The sequence below is a fragment of the Idiotropiscis lumnitzeri genome, chromosome 2 (assembly GCF_059441095.1).
Source record: "Idiotropiscis lumnitzeri isolate Australia: NSW breed Sydney's pygmy pipehorse chromosome 2, RoL_Ilum_1.0, whole genome shotgun sequence".
Taxonomy (NCBI): Eukaryota; Metazoa; Chordata; class Actinopteri; order Syngnathiformes; family Syngnathidae; genus Idiotropiscis; species Idiotropiscis lumnitzeri.
The window spans coordinates 5,499,886-5,526,089 of NC_142392.1; the positions used below are offsets into that span (position 1 = coordinate 5,499,886).

Sequence of the window (26,204 nt, forward strand, 5' to 3'; positions counted from 1 at the left end):
CATTTGACTTAAAGGTCGCCGTCGTGAAGATGTTTTTGTGCGGCTGGAAAGTGGATGACATTTTTATTTGGAACATTTTGTGCATTTATAAGAGTACTTGAGATTCGATCATGGGAGCAAAAATAGCATCTCATCTTTACTTTTGATGATTTTTTTTTTTTTGGTCTAATGATGAATGGAACGTTCCTATTAAATTAATGCAACCCGCTTCCAGTTTGATCCAAACTTCTGAAGTACAAAACTGTCATATAACGCTTTAATTCCATTCAAATATTTCCATTTTATCACCAACATTCCTAGGTAATCACAATGTCCCATGACTGGTGAGCTATAAACATATTATAGCAACATATTGCAGCTATTGATTGTCTCTACGGTGACATAACACCGCCCCCTGGTGGCCAAAGTTTGCACATCAGAAGGAGTCGCACAATGTCAGATGAAACGAAGCACTAAATGTGACGAAAACGGTTCAATTCTTCACTTTCTATTTAACTACGCCATGACTATATGTTTTTAACTCCAACATTTACACACTACAAAAAAAACAACCAAAAAAAAAAAACTCATATCTCAAGGCGCCACCACTGTAAGTTATTCCCATGAGAGGAAAAAAGCCTAATGCAACTTTTTTCCTCCTCTCCAGCTTTTTACTCTCTTTTTTTTCTTTTGGTGCGCAAAGAAGCATGATAGTTTCCATGGCAACTGAGCTCTTCCAGCAGTGGAGAGGTATACAGGCGGCAGGTCTGAGACTCACAGGTGACGAGAACTCCCTGCACCCATTTGACTGCACAAAAGCAAAAGTGGAAGATGAAGATGCACTCCGCCGGGTGCACCTCCAGATAGTTATTAACCCCTTTCAAATATCCCCAACAATAAAATCCACTCGCCGCTATCATTTTCAGTTTCAACAAACGTATTTAATAAAATTACCCCGGCTCCCTCGCTTTGACCTCACCGAATAGTTTGGCTGTTGCTAGGATACGAGATGAAACATTGTCCCGTTCCTCTCGGATGATGCAGATGATGATGCAGTGTCAGGGTTGTTTGGGGCAGCGTGAAGAAGAGGGGGAGGGGGGGGGTAGTGTGTCACAGAGTGAGTAACCTTTCCGCACTTATGCAACGTCAAACAGCCGTCGAGCACGACATAACGATTGTGTCAGCGCCAAACAAAATTTGAAGGAACACTCGGGAGCGCGCACACCTCCACAAGGCCAAACAACCCCAACGTGGATGCGCACCCTCCGTATCTGCTCCAATGTTGTCCTTGTATAAAAAAAAAGATGTGAACTTGAAAATTAAAAAAAAAAAATGAGAGAGTGTGTGGGAAAGCACCGACACAGACAGACGAGCCCGCAGGTCGGCCGTGTTCGCGGGAGCGGCGCCAGCGGGCAGGCAGGGACCTGCGGCACAATTGGACATTCCAAAGTCGACCATGTCAGAAGAAGCACAGTAACAGCAGATTAGCATCGGGGCCGTCAAGACAAGCAGAGCGGTCTGGTATGTAAGGAAACGAGTGTGAGCAGCGGGACAGAAGAAGATGAAGAGATACAAGAGTGGGGGGGGGGGGGGGGGCGTGTTTTGCAAGTCCTTTGAGTCAAATGGAGCAATTCGTCACGAAGGAGGACAAAGCCGGAATTTCAAGCTTAACAGATGTTAGCCTCGTTTCTAAAGAAGCGAAGCATGAAGCTGGGTGATTTTCTGTATCTGAAAAAATTAAAGATATTTGACTTGAGCAAAAAAAAAAAAAAAAAAAGGAAAAAAATATGTCTGCTTTTAAAAAAAAAAAAGAAAATTAATATAAACACAAATATATTTTTCTTGACATAAATACACAAAATTAAGAGACCACTGTGAAAAATTTCTGCCGGCATTTTATTTATTTAATTACTCATGTTTACGATCTTCACCTGTGTGTCTTACGTTTAAATCAATGAAAGTAAACCAAATTTTAAAAAAAATCACTATTTGTTCTAATGTACTCGGGAAAAGTTTATTTATTCATTTTTTCTATCTACTAATACAAATCCCTGAAGTTTTTTTCCAAAGTCATCACACTGCAAAGTCAACGAATGACTCAATTACAAATAAATGACTTATTTCATGACGTGTACTTAATGCCGCGGCCATTCAGGAGTTTATTTTGGAGTTTATTTCACAGCTTGAGCTGCGACGCATGAAAGGAGTCCCGCCAACACGAATAAAATACAGTCGATGAAGAGTTTTTTTGTTTTTATTCTCCCTTTGGTATTTGCGGGTTTGTTTCAAGGTAAAGTGAGACTCGAGTTTTCGGAATGACCATAAATGGAGAAAAAAAAGCATTTCAAATCTCGCACGTGTGAAGTTCTGCGGCGTGACATGCGTGCGGTAGAAAAGCGCAACTCATAGCCAGGTGTTGTAAAAGTCGTTACTTTTAATAACACCAGTCTGAATGGCAGGGGGGGGGGAGAAAATTGTACAGAAAAAGAAAAGGAAACAACGGCGGGAAATGACAGGAACACATGAGATGTGTTTCACTTCTCACAAGTAAGCACACGTGACGAGCACACCTGAGGCACACGGGGAGGATTGCTATTCATGCCACATTGACACCGATATACAGAAGAAGAAGAAGAAGCACGTGATACAGAGAGAAAGGGCGGGGGCGGCTATTCTGCAAGTACAATGACGACAATTTTGCACGCCCGTCAACAAAAAAATAAAAATAATAATAATTTTTGTGCGTTAAATTTTCATTGGCTGCATATTTCATACTTCACAACGAACAGAATCCCAAACAAAAAAGGCAGTACTGCCACAAAGTTGCGACTCACGCCGAAGTCATCTTCCTTCGCGTGTCATTAGCATGTCAAGATGACGATTTCCCGGAACGAGTCCGGTTGCTTCCATCAGTTGCCGTGGCAGAAGAACAGTTAGAAGTCGTTCTAACGAAAACATTTGTCATTTAATTATTTTATTTTATGTTTTAATTGAGCAAACGGAGCAACAGAGGATTTATCAGCAAGAGGTTGCTCTCGATTCACATACGACGAGTTGGCTGCGGAAATTAAAAAAAATAAATAAAAATAGGACGCCGACTAGCTATGCGATTTGTTTTTCGTAGAATAAAAAAAAAATTCATATATCCTAAAACTAAAAAAAAATTGTAATTAAATTGAAGCAGAGTGGTGCTTTGACTTGGAAAATTTTCTAGATGACAGTCACTTGGGATTTAAGTGCAATTTACACACCCACAGCTAGATGGCAGCAACATCAATTCACATTGGCTTGTCAATTAACGGCGCCAACGCGACATTAAGCTGCTTTCGCCAAGCTCCCAAAAAACTCGGTACGAGAAGAAAAATTAAATCCAATCCATCAATCAATCGTATCTGTATCAATATTTGAATTGACGCCGTTTTAGTCGCGTCGCAGTGGTCGACCTGCGAGAAGCTTTGATCTTTCCGTGCATAACTTGAGGTAGTTTGCAAACACTGCAGCTCTGTTCCAATTTCGTCACGACTTTTGTTTCATTGCTCAGTGGAGAAAGCAATTTACGATCTGCTCGCAAAACTTGATGCAACATTATTGCGTGGCGCATCCTCATCGTTTGGTTATGGCTTTTACACATTGCAGTTTTAGATACGCAATTTAAAAAAAAAATTTTTAACAGAAAGGACAACACAAAATACTTTAAAAGGGTTCTAAAATGCTAATTTGGTCCCTTTGACTCAGTGCATAAGTTGATGACATGGGGGAGAAAAAAAAAAGTATTATTTTGCCACTGGTTATAGATTTCCTGCTGTGGTTGACATTGAAGCACATTATATAATTTTTTTTTTTTTTTAAACAAAATGAAATGTAAGAACACCCAACATTTGAATTTCATTTAGCCTGGACACACGCCCACTCAATATTTTTATTTTCATCCACCCTCCCTTCAAGCGTGCGGCTTCTTGGTGAACACAAAGAGGAGCCTCCAAATATGAACAGAATTATTGCAAATCAGAGTTTTTTTTTTTTTTTTTCTTCTTGACCGTTTACCACGCAGCACACACCCACTCCACTCACACGTACATTTGCACAGCTTCATGCATTAGAACAACGGAAAGATACGACCAGTTCACAGATGAGAGGGGCGGGGCTTAATACTAACATTACAGTACGTCATGATTGCTTGCGCATAGCGGCAACAGTTTGCCATCAACACACCCCCCCCTCCCCCACACCAGGATGGAAATCCTTGAAGAAAAATATACAAATTGCAGAAGGCCGGAAGACGACGGCGTTTGCACCATTTGCATGGAGGCGCTCAGGTCAAAGGTTGACAGCCTGCGCCGGGTTATTTCGCTTGGCTCTTAAAAGCACTTTGGTAATGTCAGGCCAAGGGAAAGGAGTCGTTACTTAAATCGGAAGTGAGGATGAGGAGCTGGCGAATAGCGCTGGTGAGCCCCGTGGACAGTGTCCCCCCCACACATATTCAGGGATTTGATTAATAAATAATTTATTTCTAAAAGAATCATCTTGGCGCTGAGGAGTGACGACGAAGTGAGTTGAGGAGCTTCATCGAGCACTCGGAGGTTCTTGCATGATCGTAACGATTCACTCAAGCTCCAATTCGATTTTTCAAAAAGTTTTGCTTTTAAATCAAATATTGATATATGATTTTTATTTTAACATCTGCATTTTGTTCCTGTAACTTTTTGGAACTTTCCCAAAATATCTTGAAAATGAATAAATGCAAACTTATTGTTTTAACTAAACATGAAAATAAATAAATAAATTCCATTAAAAATCCTTTTGTGGTCAAAATTGGACTTTCAGCGTCTGCATTTATGTTGTGTCAATCAATTATTTTATTGATGCACATTTTAATTAGCTTAAACCGACGATTTGATGGTTTGTCGCCCTCTTGTGGCATCTTTCGGCAATAACAAATCCAAGTTGGGGGGAAACACCGTCTCCACTTCTCTTGAGTTGACTGGAATAATGTCAAATTATTGCCATGGAAAGCCGCACACTTAGCAGTGAAATTAATTTCTATTTTTTTTTTAAAAAAGACCAAACATGAGCGCAATAAACACTTCCACCGGTTTGACAAAAGAAGATTATTAAATATCGAGCAGAGGAATGCGAGACACTTGTGACCGGAATACTTCGCCACTAGAAAGGCCGAGCGAGGTGGCAAATAGCGACATCGTTTTGCGGAGGAATGCTGCGTGAAACTCAATAAACCGGAAAGGTGCTTCTGATATGAAGAGAAAAGCAAGCACAGAAAAAAAGGCGGTGAAATGGAATTCGGTTTGACATCAAAAGTCTTGAAGGGAAGACTTGAGCCTTTCTAGTAGCGAAGGTGTGGCAGAAGAGGACAAGATGAAGGTGCGCTGCGCGACTCCTTGACAGACCGACAGGAAGCAGAAGGAGGAAGGAGGAAGGAGGAGGCCCTCAGTCAGAGAAGAGGCTGGCGAAGGACTGCCGGAGGCTGCGGATGGTCTCCGCTTTGGCCTCGTCGTCGGTCACGTTGCCCCGCAAAGTCTCGGTGAAGGTGTTGGTCAGCGACTGCGATTTGCTGCGCGGCAAACGGAGCATTGAACAATCGGTGACGGAAAAGAAGGAGCTGAATATATTCACAAGGACGCCACGCCATCACACAGATTGAAGCTGGAAAAGTCATTCCCTTTTTTTTTTTTTTTTTTTACACATTTTGTCATGTTACAAACAGATTCCAAAAAGGAATCAATTCATTTTTTCCTTCACAGCTTTTTTTTTTTTTTTTTTCATAATGCAATTATGTGGCGGTGTGTGAAAAATGTCACCATTTTGGAATCAGACTGTTGCGTAACAAAATGTGGAAAAAGTCAAGTGCTGGGAATACTTTCCAGATGCACCGTAGAAGCTTATTTATTTATTTGTATAGTGTCTGGAGAAATTCAGTGCAGTCCAGGTTTTCCAAAAAATAATTCAGACCTTTTTTTTTTTTCCATTCTTCGCTGACTAATCACCATTTTGATTCATTGGATCGGAGGATCTCACTTACTTGAGTTGCGGTGACTGTTTCTGAGCTCCAGGTCCGGAATTATCCGGGATGGGTCCCGGCTGAAAGGACTGACTGGGCGAGGTGGTGGCCGAGCGGGCTCGCTGCGGCGAACCTTGGGCCGACTGGGATGGGGAAGCCGAGCCGGAGCGGTTTCCTCCTTGGAAGCGCAACGTGCACATGTTGAGGGAAAAAGCCGGCGTCGTCATTAAAGAAAATGTTTCCTACCTCGTCTGGGCTGTGTAGTCTGAAGATGGAAGCGGAAAGGGAAAGGGAAAAAAAATAATTAAAAAGTTACTTTTTCTATAAAAAGGATTTAAATTAAAAAAATTTTTTTTTTATGAAGTATAAGAATGACTTTGTTACCTTGACGGAAGAAGGCGGCGGCGTGGAAACTCCGAGCAGCACCTGCGCCATCTTATGGAGGACCAACTCGGTGATCAGTTGCTTGTCCTCCTCCACATGTTCACCAATTAAAGGCATGGAGCTGTCCATCACCTGCACACACATACAAATTTTAAGTATAACATATCCACTTTTTCTCCACTGGGTGGCAGTATTGCATCATGGCGGTATTTACATCGTTCCAGCTATTTCTATATTTCTGCATTATCCGAACAAAATCTTTCGACCTGCAGGCTTTTCCGTCTCACTTAGTTTTGCTCCATTCCAATCACCATCTCAGTCACATTTAATTAACACCAATCAAATTCTAACCACACATTTAACTTGCTTAAGTGTGCCAGAAAGGTGGATAAGGAAATGTGAGAGAGAAGTTCCCGAGCAGTGATTCTTTCTCATACCACTAGGGGGCAGCCACACTCTCAGAATGATTGCATTTAACAGTTTGGGGAATGCCTTTTTGGGTTATCATGTTATCATTCCTCCCACATTGCAAAAACATGCGCGTTAGGTTCATTGAAGACGACGTAACTTGACAGGAGGTGTGAATGAGGCCGCTTGTACCCCGTTTTATGTCTAAAAGGCTCCTCCGTGAAAATAAAATTGTCAATTTGCAATCCACAGAACTGGCTTTTAATTCCAATTTTGCTGCGCACCGGGGCCTCCTGGCAGGGATTTGGCGGCACCGTGGGGTGTGGCACGTTGTTTTGGCCGCTTGCGTCATGACCACGCGGAGGCCCCCACTTCAAATGGCGTGTGGTGGCGGCCTGAGCCGGGGATCCACCCTGCTGATTGATTGGGATCCAGAGTCATCCAGCGCGAGAGCCGGGCTCGCCATGCGCTGGCCCCCCTTTTTTTTTTTTCAGCGCTGGAAGCACAAGGGTGTTGTTCTGCTCTTTTAATTGAGCTGTTCTGTCTGGACAATGTCGCCTGCTGCATGGGAAAGTTCGCTCGGCGCAACGGGAAGCGTGTTGTGCAGGCACGTAAGTCGCTTGCTTAATGGGGGGAATTACTCACTCATGAATGAAAATAAAAACATTTGCATGGAAAAAAAAAATGTTCAGTTCGTTTTCAGACGCGTTTTATTGCAGGCACGTTGCATGATTTCACTCGCAGTCAGAGGTCTTAACTGTTTGCGTTTGATTTTATTGAATGTGTGTCAGAGGTCTGTCTCAATTAACCCAAGAAGAGAAAAAAAATTACGTAATTCGTTCTGTTGACACACAGACAATAATACGACTATTGGAGAAAAGGGAAGCTTCAGTGAAAAGAGCAGGTTCTTGAGCACCACCTAGTGGCCCTTTTGTGCACATGCCTGACATAACAAAAAATGGCCTAATATGAATTTTCCCCAATTTGCCAATTACAGCACACCTAGCGCTCGCCTAAAACTTAGCCTGTTTTGAGGAGGTGGTCCTGTCTCTACTGTGAAAATAATGTCAAGTATGTTTTGTTACCATGACGACCAAGTCTGTTCAACAATGCAGTAAGTAATCCACCTCGTGGGCGAACACAAACTATTTATTGTTTGAAACAAATTTCAGGACTTTTCAAGCACTGGCGGGAACATTTGCGAACTTGTCGAAAAGTAACAGTGACGCCTTTCCAAAGTGTTACGTTAAATGCGGACTGAGAGCACATTAGCCACAAGGGAGAAATGTCACAGTTGACGTCTTCGTCTGGAACAAAAAGCAGATTCCAGCTATGATGGACGGACGGATGTTGCCTGCCACGCTTAATTAAATTCCATCACGCTGAAAGGCTCAGGCAAATAGAGAAGTTGAAGAGAAGGAGGCGGCGGAAGGACGTCGTTTACAATGCGTCACGCCGTTCTCGGTCCCGCGCAAAGTCTCAGGGGAGCCGCTGCGCGTTTCCCGAAATAGTTGCAAGTTAACGCAAAGAAGGTGCGGCCAAACCCTCGACCTCAGCCAGTGAAAAAATGTGATGTCACGCCGTCAGGCTAAATAGGGGCATGTCAGATCAGCCCGTTTCCGAAGCGGACCTTCCAAAAACAATCGGCGATAATACGAGCATTTGTCTGCCGCTGCTCTCCAGAGAATGATCCTCCCTCACATTTCCGTGCCACGGTCAACATTTTCCTGGTTGAGGCCTCTTCCCGCGAAAACCCCCTCCCCCGCGTAAAAAAAAAAAAAAAAAAGGACTTTGTATCTTTTTTTTTTTGGTGGAGAAAGTGACACAATACAGCCAAATGTTCCAGCAACTTGCTGTGTGATAGCGATGGAATAGAATTGAAAGAAAATCAGACAAATTTGTAGACTAAAAATGACAAGCCACGGAAATGTCACTTCTCTATTCACGTTAAAATGTTTTCTTGGAAATTGCAACTTCCCCTGCTGTCTGGATATGATGTGGATTGTAATTTTTTTTTTTTTTTCCTGGACATAAAATCTACAAATTGCATGTTTGCAGATGACAAAAAGCACAATAGTTGCTCTGCTATTACAGTGGATTTAAAAAGTCTACACACCCCTTCTTATAAAATGACGTTTTGTTTTTTAATAAAAAAAAAAATAGACAAATTAAAAATGCTGTATCTTTTTATTTATTTATTTATTTAACGGTTTTCTTCAATTGTGTTCCGAATTAAATTGGAGTCAGCATTTAAGGTACTTCTGATAAACCGCAAATGAATTTCACATGTTCTAGTGGGCTATTCCTGTATTTTTTTTTTTTTTTTTCTGCAATGCGGGAGTGGGGGGGGCTTTTAAAAAGGGGGGAGTAGACTTGTTCTATCCACTGTAACTGTTTTTTAATTACTCCATGTGGCCTCTTAAAAAAATGTAAACATTCGAGGATTCAAATAAATTCCAAACATATGACCATGCAGGTTTTCATTCACCCGCAATGGTGTTTGGGTTAGCGACTAATCCTTCTCTCAAGGCTCTGATCACTGTGTGCTTTTCACGTCTGATTACCCCCCCCCAAAAAAACAAAACAAAACAGCAAACTGACCTCAATGATGTAGTCGTTGCCATCTTTTCCATGGACGGCCTTGACGGCGCATATGTCGAGGCCGCCGAACATCTCTGCGCAGGAGTCCACCCACAGCCTGTACCTGGAACACAATGGCGCCTCAAACTGAAATAACCGTCAAAGGCAGCGGGGAGGAACACTCACATTTGCACAAAAAACTGCAACGAATGAAAATCATTTTATTTATACAGCGCCGACTTGAAGTGAGTTGAGGAGCTTCACTTAGGCAAAAGTAGTGCTTTGGCACCATCTCCTGCGCAAGCACCGACACGTACTTAAGCGTTTCTGAGATGCAGCTGCGCCGCAAAGCAACTGTGTTAATGAGCCGTATAGATTTCGGGGGGGGATTACCGTTGCGATTTAGAGCTCAGGGCTTAATTCTGAACAAGTAAGGTTCACTCAGGTTTACCTGTCAGTCATGGCGATCTGCTCCAACATGGCCGAGCCCGTGTTGGCTTTCCAGTTCCCCGAAATGGAAGTTCTCCTGAAAAATCAAGAGAGTCACTCGAGTCACTCGCAACTTTGGCATCTGAAAGGAATGATAATGGCCCGACGCCGTTAGCTTTCATTACCCCCGGAATCGTAATAAGAAGCATTTAAAAAAAAAAAAAAACGACATTCGGTCACAGTGGGTCGTCGGGAAATCGGGATAAGACTCGAACAACGCTGGTGATTAAGAGCACATTGTTTCCAGTCCGACAGTACGCGACTTACATGTAAGCTTTGTAGTTGTTGCCGATTTTCTGGATGCGGATGTCATATTTGGACTGGACGTAAGGCTCGCTGGTGGCGTAGGTCCCGGCCAGCGCCACCACGCTGGTGATGTCCTGGAAGTCCAGTTGGTTTTCCACTTTGATCTGCTCGGGGACATGTCACTAATTAGAACGCAAAAAAAAATAAAAAATCGTCTGGATACGCCGGGGGGAGTTCACACTTGCGCACAGGCGGGATAATGAAAGGGCTCCGGTTGGAAAGTGTTGCACGTGGTGGCTTTGAATTACGCCACGTCATGCACATTAAAAGTGTCCAAATGATGTAAAAGCAACACGATGTGACGGCACTTCCTACACATTTCCAAATACGCACATCTTTCCGATCAGACGTCGAGCCAGACAAGCAGACACCACACAGGAGGAAATGCCGATATGATGAATGCTCGCGTTATTCCATATTACAATGTCAGGAAGCTCGGGCTGACTAATCGTCTTTTAAGGAGCGGCGAGGCGAAAGAAGACGGGCGTGAGTGATTGCGGCCCACGCGAGACAAAATGAACGTCAGTCAGTCGACGGCTCAAAGCGCCGCAGATGTGGCCGGGACGTAAATAAGATACTTTGCGGAGACGTCGACGCAAGCTCACGATTAAATCGGACGTTTTTTTTTTTTTTTACGATTTCGAAGCGTCTCAGTAAATCATTACGTCTTTATACCCGGTTGAAAAGCAACGATCGCACACGTGCTCGTTTCCTCCGGAGGTCAAATGAGGTCTCCGCTTTAAAGGGCCCACCGTCGTCCTTACACGACTTACGGGAAACCCGATACGCTGTCTGGAAGGAGGAAGGAAGGCACTAAAAGTGTCTCCCAATGCGCAACTTCTCCAAAAAGCGTTTAACGTCCGTGTGATGGTCACGCTAAAAGTGACTTCCCGATTCATATCGGGAGCAAAGAATGGATGGAGTTGATTTTGGCAACACTCAGTTTGGTCAAATTTAACGAGGATAAATGAAGTCGGTCACCGCAGACGTCACATCATCATTGCCGATAAAGTTCGTACGAGTCTTACTGGAACGGCGGAGTTCGGCAATTGCGTCCGTGAACGACTCACCTTCCCCATGCCAGAGTGGGCGTGGCCCATCTTCACCACCACAGGATAGGAAGGGCTTGTAACCTGAACAGAAGAGAAACATCACACTTTTAATCTGGCGCACCCCCTGGAGTGTTCTCTTGCACCCTCATTTTTTCTTTTTTTAAATCGAACATATTGGGAAGAAAAGCCTCAAATTTCCCCCGAGGAACGCATGGACGATAGGGTTGTTCCAGGTCACCGTTCCAATCTCACGCCAACACGTGACCAACCGGGGAGAGAATGTCCCGCTCAAGTAGGAACATTTGGCACTTTAAATATACAGTAAGACTGATGTGGGGTTGACCGCATTTAGAGAAAACCAAGAGTGGAAAACTCTTCCTTTGCAAGGGTCCGGTTAACGTGGACGTGCTGTCCAGAGCGGCGGCCTTGTACACATCGCGGCGAATCCGAAGGCATCAACCCAAACTTAAAGCGGTTCATTTACAGAAGATGTAAGCGTTACGTTTCTAAAAAAATAAATAAATTAAAAAAAATAAAAAGGGAGGTTCTGGGAAGCTGGGTGGAAGACCACAGATGACTGGAACGGGTTTGGACCAAGCGGGGCGGACCGCAAACACGTTTCTCATCGTTTGGACAATTCGAGAGGATGAAACATCAACACATGACCTCGCGGCGGTGGTTTTGAAACGCCCATCTGATATGATTGCAGATCAGACAGGAATCGAAAGAGGGACTTTTCCCGTCTTTTCCATTCGTGTGTGAAGTAAACCGTCGGCGGCGGCGGAAGATTACACGCCGTCGAGCTTGGCTGCAATTTTATGGCGCAATCCAAACGGAAGACGGCGGGAAATTATTTGCAGGTATGGCCTTCAATTTACGCACAGTGGCCAAAATCGGGACGAGTCAAGAGTCGGGATCTCACGAACGGGAAGAAAAATGCTGGAACGGCGTGACGAATGATCAGAAGGAAAGCGCTTTAGCGCCGACCCGAGAAGTACTCGGTAGCAGCGAGGTGCGGATGTTTGCGTGGAGGAGAGGTTGGCGCGGAGCGGGCCCGCGCACACCCGATTCTCTGTCTGGACATGTTTCTTCCAGTAATTCCCACGAGCGTGGCAATGACGGCACGAGGGGAAGACGACGAGGGGGGACGAGACGACCACATCCTCGTCGTTTCCTTGTTGATTCACAAGCCGCAAAAAAAAAAAAAAAAAAAAAAGCACCGTCACCTTTGTTGAGTGCGGGAAACAGAAGACAATTATTTGGGATTTATTTTGGTGTGCGTTTCAGCAAAACAACCTCCGAACAATAAAAAAATAAATAAAAATAAAATGTTCCCAGGAATAAAATCCACCAAAAGCCTACAGTGTGGTAAAAACATTAAGTCGTCTCAAGCTTATTTTTTCTCTTTGATTTCCTAACTCACAGGCTCTCCTCATTTCGCGTAAATGCCATCATGGAAGGACTTCAGGGAAAGGCCATACAGACCCCCCCAAAAAAAAAAAAAAAAATTTGCGGTGAAACTTTCCATTGCCCAACGCGATTTACGTCGGTTATCATCACGACAACGTTCCGGAACGGCTCCGACAGAACACATGGCGGCGCAATCATCCGACATTTATGATCTTTTCGGACCCCCACCCAAAGCGCTTTTTTTGCACCGCATGACATCATAAGTCCATTTCGATAAATGTCACGTCATTCCTGTAGACGAGGCCATAACATACAAGTTGCCGTGGCGATGCTTTAGGCTGACATACGCCCTGAATTGCGACGTTGGATATTGTTTAAGTTTAGACGGTTGAATGGTGTGGATTTGAAGCTCATCTGTCTGTAAAGGACAACTTATTGGTGAAGATGGAGGATTCCGGCGCGGAGGAACACAACTTGCAAGTTCAGCGGAGCATCTACAAATCAAATTTGTTGCAAACAAATAAAGATGTTCAAAAAAAAAAAAAGTGTCCCGTGCAGTCTATATTTTGTGGCAGCTTCCATGAGTCACGGTGACATCCTCTTCTCTCAACTACAGCCTACTAAAAAAAGAAACTCGTTAAATCGAAAAGCGCCATCGACAAACAGCCGAGCCAAAACTCTTCACGTCAATCGGATTGAAGCGGCACCCGAAGGCAAAAAAAAAAAAAAAAGGTTACGTGATGACCGGGAAATCGGCCGGACTCCGCCAAAGCCAAACGGCTTCATTCGTCCTCTGCGAGACAAGCACGGAAAAGCGCCGCGGGTCGCTCCGTAAAAAAACGATGCACTTCATGGTGGAAAAGGGGAGACCCGGAGAGGAATCAGAAAATGGAAATCCATTTTGGGTCCTCTTGAGTGGAAAGACAGCAGAAAGGCTTTCTCAGCCAACAGACTGCCAATCATATTTCCCGTCGAAAAAAACAACGTTGAAAATCACGCCGGCGGTGCATTGCGGTCCGCGACGGAAAAAAAATCTGCGGGCACGTGTCTCTTCTTGCTTGTTGATTCTACAAGTGGCGCTCAAAAATTCCACTCGGGCCAAATTATGTTTTTTTTCAAGTCAACACAAATTCGACAGTATTTCAGTCGTAAAGGGAGTTCAACCCAAGGCCCGGGGGCCAGATCTGGCCCGCGACTGTATTTTATGCGGCCCGTAAAGGGCAAATCATGCACATTTATTTCGCTTTTAACAACATTGAGATTAATTTATTTGCGACCAATCCTCCCCCTTTAAAAGAAATATTCCCTGTAACCTTATCAATTGAGCGACGCGCATTCCGGCCTTCGCGGGACCGACAGGCCTCGAGTGGGCCAGTCCTGCAAAATCCATCAGAGTGCCACATTCCTCCGAAAGGAAAAGACATGTTTCATTCTCGTTTTTTTTCCCGCCGGCTTAAGTCTCCGAAAAAAGGCTGAGCGGAAACAAAGTGACCGATTGATTCCCGGTTCACACGAGCGAACGGAAACGTCACGTCAAAGTCCGGCCGGGAACAACGTCGGAAAAGTTGAACGGCGGCAGAAAACAAATCGGGGCGGTTCTGTCGCAACGTGACTCCGTGATCCTGTTTCCACTGAAAATACATTAAAAGAAGGAAGCCGGGCGCGGTAAACAAGCACCTTCATTGTAACCCTCGGGGACGAGAAGCAGATGTGGAGTCTGGTTTTGATGGTCGCGGATGAAGTGATGCTTTAACGGCCGAGTTTCTCTCAGCGGTCTGCCACTGTTGCGGACGGGGCGAGAAAATGACGGACGCGCTGACGCGGAAGCCGCGCGGCCGATCGGAAAAATGCCTTTTTTTTTTTAAGGGTTGAAGTGGAGCCCACCCCCCGACTTGTGCCGAGACGCAGACGACACCCTCGGACGCTCACAGCCGAGCATTCTGTCATCGACTGAACCACGACATCATAGACTTAAAAGCGGCTGGACGACATAATGTCGCAAATTTGCAACAGGTGTAAATACCAAAGCTGCCTTCTCAGCGACACCATTCTCAAACTGGCAGACGTTTACTTGAATAGCAATAAAAAAAAAAATATAAAAAAAAAAGCAGGAAGCATTTAGGACATAAACGTTTCCTGCTCTCAACTTTGCAAAGGGCGATAAGCGGATGAAGGCGACTTGACAGCGGAGGAAGGAAAGGCGCATAACCGGGCCCGGCCCAAATGTCAGCACCGCCGCTGCTTTCAATTAAGATGTGGCGCGCAAGGAGGGACGGGAAGATGTTTGGGAACAGCTGGATGCATCAGGAATGGGGAATTAACTGCAAACTGCAAATACATCCTCCACTGAAGCCCAAGACAAATTCCTTCCTTTCATACCTGCTCAAACGCAAGCAATCAGGATGAGCGCGACATAATTTTTTTTTTTGCTCCAAAGCATGTCCTTCCCTCCGCCACATTCATGTTTGAGTATGTAAGGAATGTCGCGTGTTCCCGCGAGTGAAATCATTTGTTCGATCAAATGAATCAACTTCCTCTGCAGCCCGCCTTGTCTTCATCTCCACATTTGGGCATACAAAGTCGGGTCGGGCCGCAACGCGCATGCCGATCTCATGTCTAAACCGGGGAACGTCACATATCTGTTATTTCAGACGTCAGGGTCAGGAGGCTGAAATAATATCGGACGAGGCATTATCAAATGAGACGCAGCAGCCAAACAGCTTCACGTGCTTCCGCTTGACGTCCGCCGCCGCCGAAGTCGTCCAGCCGGATCGGATCTGGCCTCTTGGATGAGAAAACATTCAGTGTCATGCTGTTGTAATCGGCTGAGCAAACACTGACTGGCCAAAAGTGAGAATACCGAGGCATTGTTTGATGTGACTCGCGTGTGAGGCATGAATGGAAAAGGATCTTTTGGGAAAGAAATTCAAAACCTCACATGCGACGTCATGTGAGATAATAAATGACACCAACGGTCAGATTTCCTCAATTTGATTCTTCCTGGCTCGCTTATATAACGGCGAGTATCGTCATCCCCTTAACATAGCTCTCGTCCAGTCGGCGCGGATAAGCCTCTGCGGCGATAACGCGGTTGCACTCGGGTTCACCAAGACGGTCAGAGGCGGAAGAAGACGGGTTTAATTGGGCTAATTTAACCCCGATCGTTGAGCGCAGTGAGGCCGTTTGAGAATAGATTCGGATTAAAGGAGACACAGAATGCTGCCTTCAAGGTCACGGGAGGGCTGAGGCAGCAGTTTGTATCATATTGTAGCTTTAAATATATGCATGGAATCATTTTGATTAGGGACTGTATGCATTAACTCATTCACTACCAGCCAAGTAAAAAAAAAAAAAAAAAAAAAAAGGATCTTTGACGTCTTTAGCCGTCAATGGCATTAAATGAGTTAAATGGATTTGAAATTTAAGTTAACAAGCAAAATTAATTGGGAAATTAAACAATTATTTTGAAAATCGATTAATCATTTAGAGATCTAAAATTGTCCAAATCCTCAGAATTTCAGCCTCAACTGATAATACAGACAGATTTCTTTTTGCTTTGGAAAACAATTTTTGCCGATTTTATGACATTATGAACTAAACCAGTAACCGATTCATAAATAAATAAATAAAAAATAAATAAATAAAAAAGCATTTTCTGTTCATTGGAAAATCTTACACTATTGGAATACACACACTAATACACTAATGGAAATTATTTAAAAAAAAAAAAAAGATTCATCGATTAATCGTCAAATTAATCGACAGATAGTAGTAAGACCAATAACCTTGATTTTGCTTTTTTGCTGGAAAAAAAAGAAAATAAACTTGGAAAAATAATAGAATCCTCATGTCCTATATTCCTTTGGGGGACGTTTTATTCATTGGTGTTAAACTGTCAAGATTCACAACAGAGTTCAAAGAGTTGTTCATCTGCGGCGTAATCATCCTCGAAGTCACATGGGGCTGAAAAACTAAAATAACACAAACGCAAAATCCTATTTTTCCACGTGTTTTCATCCATGAAAAAAAAAAAAAGTTCCAGCACACCACCAGTCTGTTCTGGCATCATTGTGGGCCCCGCCCCCAGCCTGCAGAAGCGGAGGGGGGCGTCACCGCATATCTGCCCGGCGCGCTTATATGTTACGCCAGAGCCGCTCTCGGCCATCAGAGTGGAGAGACGCTCCAAAGACACAGACGCCCCGACGACACTCGGAACATAAAAGCGCGCAGCTCCGGCGGATCCACGCGGGGGTTGGAAACACACACAGCCAGTCGCCAGCAGCACCGAGAGCAATGCCGTCGCTATTCCGCCACCTGCTCAGCCTGCTGTTCGTCAGCAGCCTGCAGCTTCACCAGCTCGCCGAGGGCTGCTCGTGCGCCCTCACGCACCCGCAAGACGCGTACTGCAACTCCGACATAGGTGAGCACAACACCCGCCGCGCGCCGTGCATGCGTCGGAACAGCTGTTGACACGGCAACCGGCTCGTCCGTTACAACGCTCCCGCATAGACACAGCTTGGAATACAACACAGACTATTTTTGAAATTGATGAGCACTAAAAACAGCTTCATGTCAGGTCCAGCGTGACTTAAGGAGAGTTTCCGACGTGGGTGCCAAGCTTTTATCCACTTCAGCAGCATCCGAGTGTTTTAAATTCCGATGCACTGAAGCACGCAGGTCATAATTAATTCTAATTTGAAAATTAAGACGCTCATCGGCATGCGTGGTCCGTGTCTATTATGTCGTGCGGCAGTGGTTGGAAATGCAAAGTTTATTTATTTATTTATTTTATTATTTTATTTTTTTTGGAGGGGCTTGGGGAATTTGCATTTGGCCTGTCAAAAGAATTCCCATCTAAGCGCAGCGTTCCCAGTCGCACACAGTCGACGGTGTTGACGTAAGCAAGCTTGGATGAATGCAAACGGTAAGCTGCGGGCTAAGAGCGCACAGCTTTGCAAAGTTAATTTACGATTCAAAAATCGGCAAGTCGAGAGCGGACGATTTGCTGTTCGCAAGCCAAACAGGTAAAAATCACTAATGTAAAATGAAAACACTCACAAGGAGCCGCTGCCTGCCTCAGTTTATTGACCGCCCCCCTAACCCCCGTCGTCGGCCCAAAAAAAAAAAAAAAAGAAAGAAAAATCACAAGACCTCGTGAGCTGGATTGGAGAGATTGCGAGATGGCACGAAAACGGGGAAAGCGCGTGAGCACGGAGCCGCTCTCACAAACGCACGTCGCTGCGTGGCACGTATCCTCGCATCACCTGACCCGCAAGTCACAACGCTCAGAAGGGAACTCGCTTGACATTTAGACAGAGCCATAAAATACCTCGCGTCATCAATCCTGCAACAGGCTTGGATGGAGTGAAAAAAAAAAAAAAGAAAAAAAAAAAGCAATTTCTGCATCTGTCCTTCCCAGAGACGTATTTATATATCATAAATCAAATACTTTGAAAAACTTTCATCATAGGCATTCTATTTGCTTGCAGCATAACAGCAAAGTGCTGCTTCACCATGTTTGTTTTGCTTTCTCGCCCAGTAGCAGAACTTTCAAATCTCTTCTACGGCAAACAGGCAGACGATTCTAAAAATCAGGTCTGCTGGAGATAAAAGCAGAGAAAAGTTGCGCCTGTTCACTCTGTTTGCATTTTTTCATGATTGATTTAATATGACGGCAGAAAGTCCGATCCAAATCTATCAGCACGCTGACGACGGCAGTTCGAGTCGGCGCAAAATAGAAAACGGTTCGAGGCGCTTAACGCGGCGAGGGGAGAAAGCCTCTAATTCCGACTGTCAACTTCAATGGTGACAGGCCCGAATCTTCCCGATTTACGTTCGCCGCTTGTTTCGCTGGCCTTGACCCGGAATCACCCGCAGCCACTTGATTCAGTGAATCTCAATTAGGTTTGCGTTCCTGCCTCATCTTTTGTTCGGAATCTGCAGAGTGCATCTTTTGGCTTCCGTTTTGCCACGACGCACCTGATGCGCCGCTTTGACACCAGCCATCAAACGACGCCGATTCGCAAAAGGGGGAAACGAGGAGCCCCCCCCCCCCGAAAGCAAGATTAGAGGCCTGGCAGCAAATTTTGACCCTGAGATTTAATCATGTTCCATGTTTACGCTTGGGCAGGCACTGAGAGTAACGGCTACCGGCTTGGCCCGGCCTGTTATTTTTTTTTTTTTGTGTGTGTGTGTGTGTGTGTGGATAGTGGGCCTTTGTTAAGCAAGTAGCGCCGGGTGGCTTTGAAACTTTGCACAACTTTGGGCTTAGCGACCGCACTTTCCTGGTACGGCAGAAATCAAGCCGGGAAATATTGATTTGAAGCGAAACTTGACTCCTCGTGATGTATCATTTCCACTTACTTCCTTTGCACCAATTGCTGACATCTTACGCAAGCGTGGATGAGGTTTTCCCCTAAAGTGACTTCAAACACAATGCCAGGTCAAAGGCACGAGATTCCATACACAGCTGAGATGTTTGCACCCTTGGCCAAGCGTATCAAGTGTCGCCATTTGTGACCACCACAAGGACCGCGTGAGGTTTCGCTATTTCAAACGGCCGACGCGGCGCACGGCAGCAACACGACTCACGATTCAACGCAAAAAGGATTAAAATGCGACCGAGCGTCTTCGCGCTATCGAGGACTCCGAGCGGTTTTTGATGAATTAACCTCTGACCCGCATGATCAACATTCAGGTTGCCATTTTTCTCCTCCATTTTGACGCAAACCTCAACAGCAGGCATTCATTTCCGGTGTTTATTTTCGAGCGCGGTCGTGCGTCGTCCTGAGAATTCCTCTTGCGCCCACTCGCCTCCCAAAAAATAAATAAATAAAAGAAAATCACCGGCGCCCGCCGTACGCCTCGTTTTATTTTCTCACTCGCACGTATACCCGCAAACGCCAATGACTAACCGCGTACTCCGTAGGCCGGGATGAATGTTTAACTCAATTACAGGCTCACCTTTAAGACGGCGCTTGTGTAATCCTCTGCTTTCGGCAAGCGGAACCGAGAGGAATGAATTGGCTCGACAGACCTCGGTTACCTCTCTTATCACGGGGGAAGCCTCCCACTGATGAAAAATTCAATGACGAATGTGTGTCACGGCTGCCTTGTTTCAGAAATGGCTTTTTTTTTTTTTTTTCTCGGCGGCGAGGTCTTACGTAAATATAACGGAGAGGAGCTCGGCGAGTCACAGAAATCCTCGCACATTCCTCGCGATGATGGCACCCGCCACCGGCCAATTAGTGGCTGCGGTCCAACAAAAGGCGTCCTATCTGGACGGACTTGAGTGAAATCAGCTGACGGGCGGTCCGTTCAAACACAGACGAACGGATTTCTCCCGAGGACTGGTTTTTAACGCATTCACTGCCATTGACGGATATAGACGCCAAAAAAAGTTAATTCATTCAACCAGGCATGGCAGTCAGTGAGTTCAGGTCCGGGTTGGAAAATATATTTGCACATTCCTCTTTAATCAGGCTCCTCGGTAATGAGTCAGTAAAACGGTCGGTCAAAAAAAGCACTTGGCGAGGTTAAGCAAGCAAATTCTTGCAGGAGACCCGGTCGACGTGACGATTGTCGCGTTCCTAATCTTTCGGAACTAGCGGAACGAAAACATGCGGTTTGCGTGGCAAAGGACCTTCGAGAGAGAGCAGTTTTACGATCCCGAATGTTTGGTCTCGAGAATACGTTGGGAATCGTTAAGAGCAAACAGGTGGTTCTGCCGTCACGGCGACATATCCGCAGTCGGGCCCGGTTTTATCCGACTCTGCTCTTCACTATCTTGCCATTGCTTCCTTGAAGGGAGTTTTATTTCCATCCCCATTCCCGTTTGCCTCCAGTTATTTCCCCAGGATAAATCAAGAAGCCGAGAAGCCGGATGCCGTCTTCCTGCGCTTGAAAAGAATGAAAAAGGCTCCTCACCTTTTCACCTCCCTTTCTGGGGAATGCGAAGCCCCCCCCCACCCCCGAAGAATGTCGGAAGGAAAATTCCACGGGGAGACGATAACAAGCTCGGTCAGTGTCGGTCGCGTCTGGCGGCAGGTGAACTTCACAGAGGACTGATCTCTTATGCAGGACCCGCACGTCTGCTCGGGCTCGACTTACGGGCTTCCACAATAAGCGCCCCGTCGCTTGGATAAGAGGGAAAGCAAACATGTCGCCGTCGGATAAGAACGTTTACATGAGGGTCCGACGTTTAGATAAGATCTTTTTAAGTGCCTGACCCCAGACTATTTTCGGACTCCCACTGCCGCGACTGACTGGATGAATAAAACTCCAAATGTCCCTTTATAGTGTTTCCCGCCCGTTTGGCCAAAAATCGGATGAACGGATTTACCGTAGTGCCAATCTGGTTCTGAAATTGTATTTATCGGTCTTTTAATGCCTCTCACTTGCTCAAAGTTGATGGAATGCAAAAGTTGTTCTCTCTCTCTCTGCAGTCATTCGCGCTAAAGTGGTGGGCAAGAAGCTGCTGCGAGACGGACCTTTCGGAACCATGCGCTACGCCGTCAAGCAGATGAAGGTGACTCGATTTTTTTTTTCGCTTCTTGAAATGTTTGTCGGTTTTGGACTGACACATCGCGACGCCACGGTCAATTTCGGTGGTCGCGCGTCACTTCCGATATTCTTACGTAACGCCGCATATTTCTCCGAGATGCTGACATCGGCCCGCGGCTTCGACGGGGGAGCCAGGCTGGGGGATTACGCGGCTTTGCAGGCATTACATCTCCGGCAAACATTCCGACAGTCCTCCACGGCATGATTGCAAACACTCGCGTTGTTTGGTCAACAGTGGAGCGCATTTTGACAGGACGACCTGACCTCGTGCTTTATTTATTTGCATTCCCCGTCTGCTGATTTTAACAAGCCGGGCTGATGAAGCATGAGATTCTTTCCAAATTCAAACAAATTCTACGAGAAACACGCCGCCCCCCTGAATTGATGGGATTAAGTAACGCTTAGTTGTGGGAGCAGTGAGTCTAAACACGGATTTCCTGTTGTTCCCAGACAAATAAATTGCGCCGGAGAAAAAGCCGAGAGTTCTCAGGGCAAACGCCGACTCGGCATACCTGAGCTAAATAGAGGCAGCCGAAGTCGGGCGGCTTAGCGTCGAATATCGGCGCGGCTTGCCAACGCAGCATCAAAGTCCGAGCACATTACGCGACATAATCGTGTTATCTATCATTTGGTTAGGGCACGGCGCTAAGACTCCTTTTTCCCGCGAGGCATTCCTTAAGGAATGTCATCTGATAAAGCCGACATGCTTAATTTCATGCCGGATCATTTATGTGGAGGCGAAGTAAAGGGCGCGGTGCCAGGGAGAGGCTACGGCACGACGCGAGTATTATTTGATTGATTTATTTTTTTTGGTTCATCGCATGTTGTTGAACCGCAGCTTCGCTTCTCATGTCTTGCAGATGTACAAAGGATTCGAAAAGATCCAGCATGTGCAGCATATTTACACGGACGCCTCGGAAAGTTTATGCGGAGTCAAGTTTGACATCAACAAGTATCAGTATCTTATCACAGGTGAGTTACGTAAACGTCTTTCACACACACCCGGATAATTGGGGCTGCAAAAATGTGGAGAAACATTGAAATTAAATAAGAGGGCTTAGCCTAAGCTACTTAGTTAGCACTCAAGCTTAATTCTTCCGACATAGGAAACAATGTCTTGCTGGCGTGATGCAGTTCATTTGCATTAACTTCTCTGCTTCTTTGACCTCTGCCTTGATCAACAGTAGCTCCCCCTGCTGTTAAAACTGAGAAGTGCACTACACTCGGGCAAACGTTGAAGTGTGGGTCATTGTTCTATTTTTAAAAATTCAAGCAGGGCCAATTAAAAATGGACGGCGGGCCGCAGTTGGCCCACGGGCCGCAGTTTGGACACCACCCGGTTTAGGGGCTCTCCAAAATCCACGACCTTGGCGGCAGAACTTTTTTCTCCGGCTAACGACTTAATTACAAGCAAGCAGGAAGCAACCGGTTTTCCAGCGAGGCCATTTCATGAGTTGCTATTTCCAACAGAAGTGGCGTTTACTTTGGAGCCCGCCGCGCTTGGCGTAAGCGACCCGCGCCGCGCTCGGACCTGCAAATACCGTAACGACATCCCGTGGGTGCTGGCCATGTTTTTCCGGCCCGGGTGCGAGTGACATCAGCGCAGTTTTCGGGGGCGACTATGTTTAGCCGCGCGGGCATGTGGAAGGCGCCGTCTTCGGCGCCTTTTGATGGCTTCGGTATGCCAGGAACAACGCGCTCGCCGCGATGTCAGAGCCGCTCCGTTAACCTCTGTGCGGGGATGCGCTGCGAGCCGGAGGTTCACAGGGGATGGCGGGGAAGGGCCGGAGAGCACCTGTCTCAGGAGTCGGTAAGCCGCAAACAGTCCACAGAGCCCAAAATAGACCCACGGTGACCTTTGGCTATTCAGAAATAGGGGCGGCGGTTTAATTGGGCTTAGCGTACGAGGTTGTCTTACCACGCGCGAATGAAACGTGCCGTGTATATTTACAGATTGGGGAAAAAATACGAGTTAGCTTCTTGGGATGGTGATGATAGTAATCAAGACTGCATACGTTTTTTTAAATCACAATCGCACTTTTAAAAGCAGCACAAGCCTCATCGGGATTCATCCACACAGCGATCATTTAGAATTTTTTTTTTTTTAAGAAAAGCGACGGACATCTTTGGCTTGTTTTCTAGGGCGGGTGTACGACGGCAAGGTGTACACGGGACTTTGCAACTTCAATGAGCGATGGGAGCGCCTCTCGTTGGCTCAGAAGAAAGGCATCAACCACCGCTACCAGCTGGGCTGCAACTGCAGGGTGAGTGCAAACCACTTCGGACTCGAGCGCTTGCTACCCGTAGCGGAAAATCATCAAGTGCGACGGTGTAACTCGATGTACCTCGACGGTCTTCCTTCCAAAATTCATGCCGCGTAAAACCAGCCTGGATTGACTTCCATCGACGCAAGTGCGACATCTGCTAAAATCATCGGCGAGTATTAGCGGATCCTGACAAAGACCTCCTTGTTCCCAGGACCTTTAAAGCGAGCCTCCCCGAGGCAATCGAGAAAAGCCCATCCATCAAACCTTCACTTGAGCGCAAACGTCACAAAAGTTGTTAAACGCTCCTCGCTCCAAAAGTGTTTCGCTCGCACTTACGAAAATGACTCCAACGCAGGAAGTTGAGCGCTTCTGAACCGTGGAGGACAATCTCGCCGACCTTTAAACACCCAAAATTGCCAACTTGAAATTGGACTTAATTTGTCTCATTCACATCCAAATAAGCAGCTGGCGACTGCGGCTTTCTGTCAATAAACGGCGTTTCCGTTCATTACCTCCTTGAAGCGGTTACACTCGCGTGAATCTTCCGTTTTGTGCAAACACCTGGAGGTGAGAGCGTTTAACGGAATCCTTTGGGGTGCCAGGCGAAAACATCAGTGCCTTAAGCGGACGCAGGGCTCAATGAGGCTCATTTCTTGCGCTTCCTTCTTCACAAACATAGAACGCATCTACTTAGCCGTCAAAAGTTGACTTACTGGAACGCAAACTTACGTCCGATTCTCTCCGTGTAGATTAAGCCGTGCCACTACCTGCCCTGCTTCGTGACCTCCAAGACCGAGTGCCTATGGACGGACATGCTGTCCCACTTCGGCTATCCGGGCTACCAGTCCCGACACTACGCTTGCATCCAGCAGAAGGAGGGCTACTGCAGCTGGTACCGGGGCATGAACGCCCGCGACAAAACGGTCGTCAACACAACTGACCCCTGAGACCCCACACCAGAGCGAGTCTTGCCTCAAAAACCGTTGCCTCCCCCCAATTTGCCCCTTGTATTATTACAGCACTTTCAAAACTCAGCCTAATGTTAACTCATTCATGACCAGTCAAGAAAAAAAAAAAAAAAAGATCATTGACGTATCTATCCGTCAATGGTAGTAAATGAGTTTGGACACACAAAAAAAATAAATAATAATAATAATAAATTAATTAATTAATTAAAAAACACAGCCAGTCCATTGCAGTGCTCATTTTGCAGCACTTCCATTTCACATTTTTTTCTGTTGCCGCTCAGTCCAAGTCCTCAATTAACAAACGTAATATTCATTTGGGGTTAAATGGTGTTTAAAAAAAAAAAAAAAAAAAGGCAACTTTAAATAAGAATGTATGACCGTGATCTCAGCCTCTATAGTGGGATCTTTATCGTTTATCTAAACTCAGACACAATCATTGAAATCAAGTTCGCTAAAATTACCCCCCAGATTAAAAAAAAAAAACAAAAAAAAAAAAAAAAAAAAAGCAAGACAGTACCGTATAACTTTTAGAGTACACAAGCCGTACTGTAAGGACCATGTGCCAATTATTTCAACTAATCGTTGATTCCCTCAGTGCAGTCGACACTGACGGTGTTTAAATTCTTCGCTGGAAGGCAGAAAAAAAAAAAAAAAAAGTCTGTGACAGTGCCGACGCAGCGACGTCCACAGATGGTGAGATTTTATTTTTTATTGTACATAAGCTACAGAAATGAATTATCAAGTCAAGTGCAACCTCTGTAAAACTTATTTATCTGGATCAGACGGTAGATTTGCTGTGGATGTATATATATATATATATATATATCATATTATATTATATAATATTAAAAAAAAACAGGCATCTGTCCTAAATGAAGGACCAGCATTTTCATTTTGAATATTGTGCTGTTGGTTTTTTTTTTTTTTTTTTTTTTAAAGTGTGATCATAAATTCCTTGTCTGCTACTTTTCACAAACCAATCAATATGCAGAGGTTTTAGATTTTTTTTTTTTTTTGTCTGGAACTATTTCAAATGGACACATATAACCGCAACAGTATTGTCACAAAATTCATTCATTTTTCTTATTTTTTTCTTTCCAGAGCAGTATCTTCAGTTCATTCCATTAAATTGATAGACACACAATTGCCTCGGGATCGGAAGAACTTTCGCTATCGCTCGTGTGACTTTGAATGCGCCATGGAACGCTTCGGCCTGGTTGTCAAAGACCCCAAAAAAAAAAAGGACTCGACTGAGTGTAAAAATGAGGCTGCTTCATTTTAAGGCCGACTAAAATGGCAATAGCGCTTTCTTCCTCCGACCGAGGCGTTTGTGTGTCCCATTCTGTGGTTCCCGTTTATGTAAATAGTGTCTCAAGTTTGATCCATATGAGAAAAAAAAAAAAATCCAATCGAGGAAACTGTGTACAGTCTGTGTGTAAAACGCTGTTTCCTGAAGTATGGCTATTTTATATTTTTATAATAAAGATCGAATGAATATGAGATGGTGAGCATGTGTGTTTTTTTTTTTTTGTGTTTTTTTACACTTACCATTTGCATGTGGTTGGCAAAGAAGGTTTGCTCATTCAGGGGGAATTTCTCTGCACCGAGGGAGTGGTAGATCTTTATCATCTGAGAGAACTGCAAGACAAATGATGAAGCGTCTTAGTTAAGCAAGCTCATCTTTCAAAAGCAAGCAGACTACGAGGCTGCCTCCCTTTTTTCTTTTTTTCCCACTGCAGCATCGTGAATCGTTCAACCGCAGAATGAGTCATAACGCCAGTCT

General features: G+C 45.2%; 2 protein-coding genes across 4 annotated transcripts in view; one reads left to right on the forward strand and one right to left on the reverse strand.

Annotated features, from left to right (window-relative positions):
• The window catches only part of syn3 (synapsin III), a 54,176-nt gene that overhangs the window by 9,510 nt on the left and 18,462 nt on the right, over positions 1 to 26,204 (reverse strand). For 2 of the 3 annotated variants that reach the window (XM_088289102.1, XM_088289101.1), the window contains exons 6-14: positions 25,970 to 26,059; positions 11,233 to 11,295; positions 10,124 to 10,266; positions 9,819 to 9,893; positions 9,389 to 9,491; positions 6,380 to 6,511; positions 6,242 to 6,260; positions 6,017 to 6,173; positions 4,658 to 5,548 (exon numbers count right to left, since the gene is read on the reverse strand). In XM_088289102.1, the coding sequence (XP_088145228.1) occupies positions 5,425 to 5,548; positions 6,017 to 6,173; positions 6,242 to 6,260; positions 6,380 to 6,511; positions 9,389 to 9,491; positions 9,819 to 9,893; positions 10,124 to 10,266; positions 11,233 to 11,295; positions 25,970 to 26,059 (906 nt within the window). In that variant the 3' untranslated portion in view covers positions 4,658 to 5,424. Of the gene's footprint in view, positions 1 to 4,657; positions 5,549 to 6,016; positions 6,174 to 6,241; positions 6,261 to 6,379; positions 6,512 to 9,388; positions 9,492 to 9,818; positions 9,894 to 10,123; positions 10,267 to 11,232; positions 11,296 to 25,969; positions 26,060 to 26,204 lie in introns of those variants that run through there. The other variant, XM_088289103.1, reaches the window with a different exon arrangement.
• LOC148341433 (metalloproteinase inhibitor 3) lies at positions 16,782 to 25,921 on the forward strand. Its single transcript, XM_088289104.1, has 5 exons — positions 16,782 to 17,044; positions 21,069 to 21,151; positions 22,047 to 22,158; positions 23,329 to 23,450; positions 24,203 to 25,921. Exons 1-5 carry the CDS (start codon positions 16,918 to 16,920, stop codon positions 24,398 to 24,400), a joined length of 642 nt encoding a protein of 213 aa, XP_088145230.1. The 5' UTR covers positions 16,782 to 16,917; the 3' UTR covers positions 24,401 to 25,921.

Excerpts from the sequence above, each read along its gene's own strand:
- LOC148341433 (XM_088289104.1), top strand. The coding sequence starts at position 16,918 with ATGCCGTCGCTATTCCGCCACCTGCTCAGCCTGCTGTTCGTCAGCAGC. Across the intron at positions 17,045-21,068 it reads GTACTGCAACTCCGACATAG|TCATTCGCGCTAAAGTGGTG; the intron begins GTGAGCACAACA and ends CTCTCTCTGCAG. Across the intron at positions 21,152-22,046 it reads ACGCCGTCAAGCAGATGAAG|ATGTACAAAGGATTCGAAAA; the intron begins GTGACTCGATTT and ends CATGTCTTGCAG.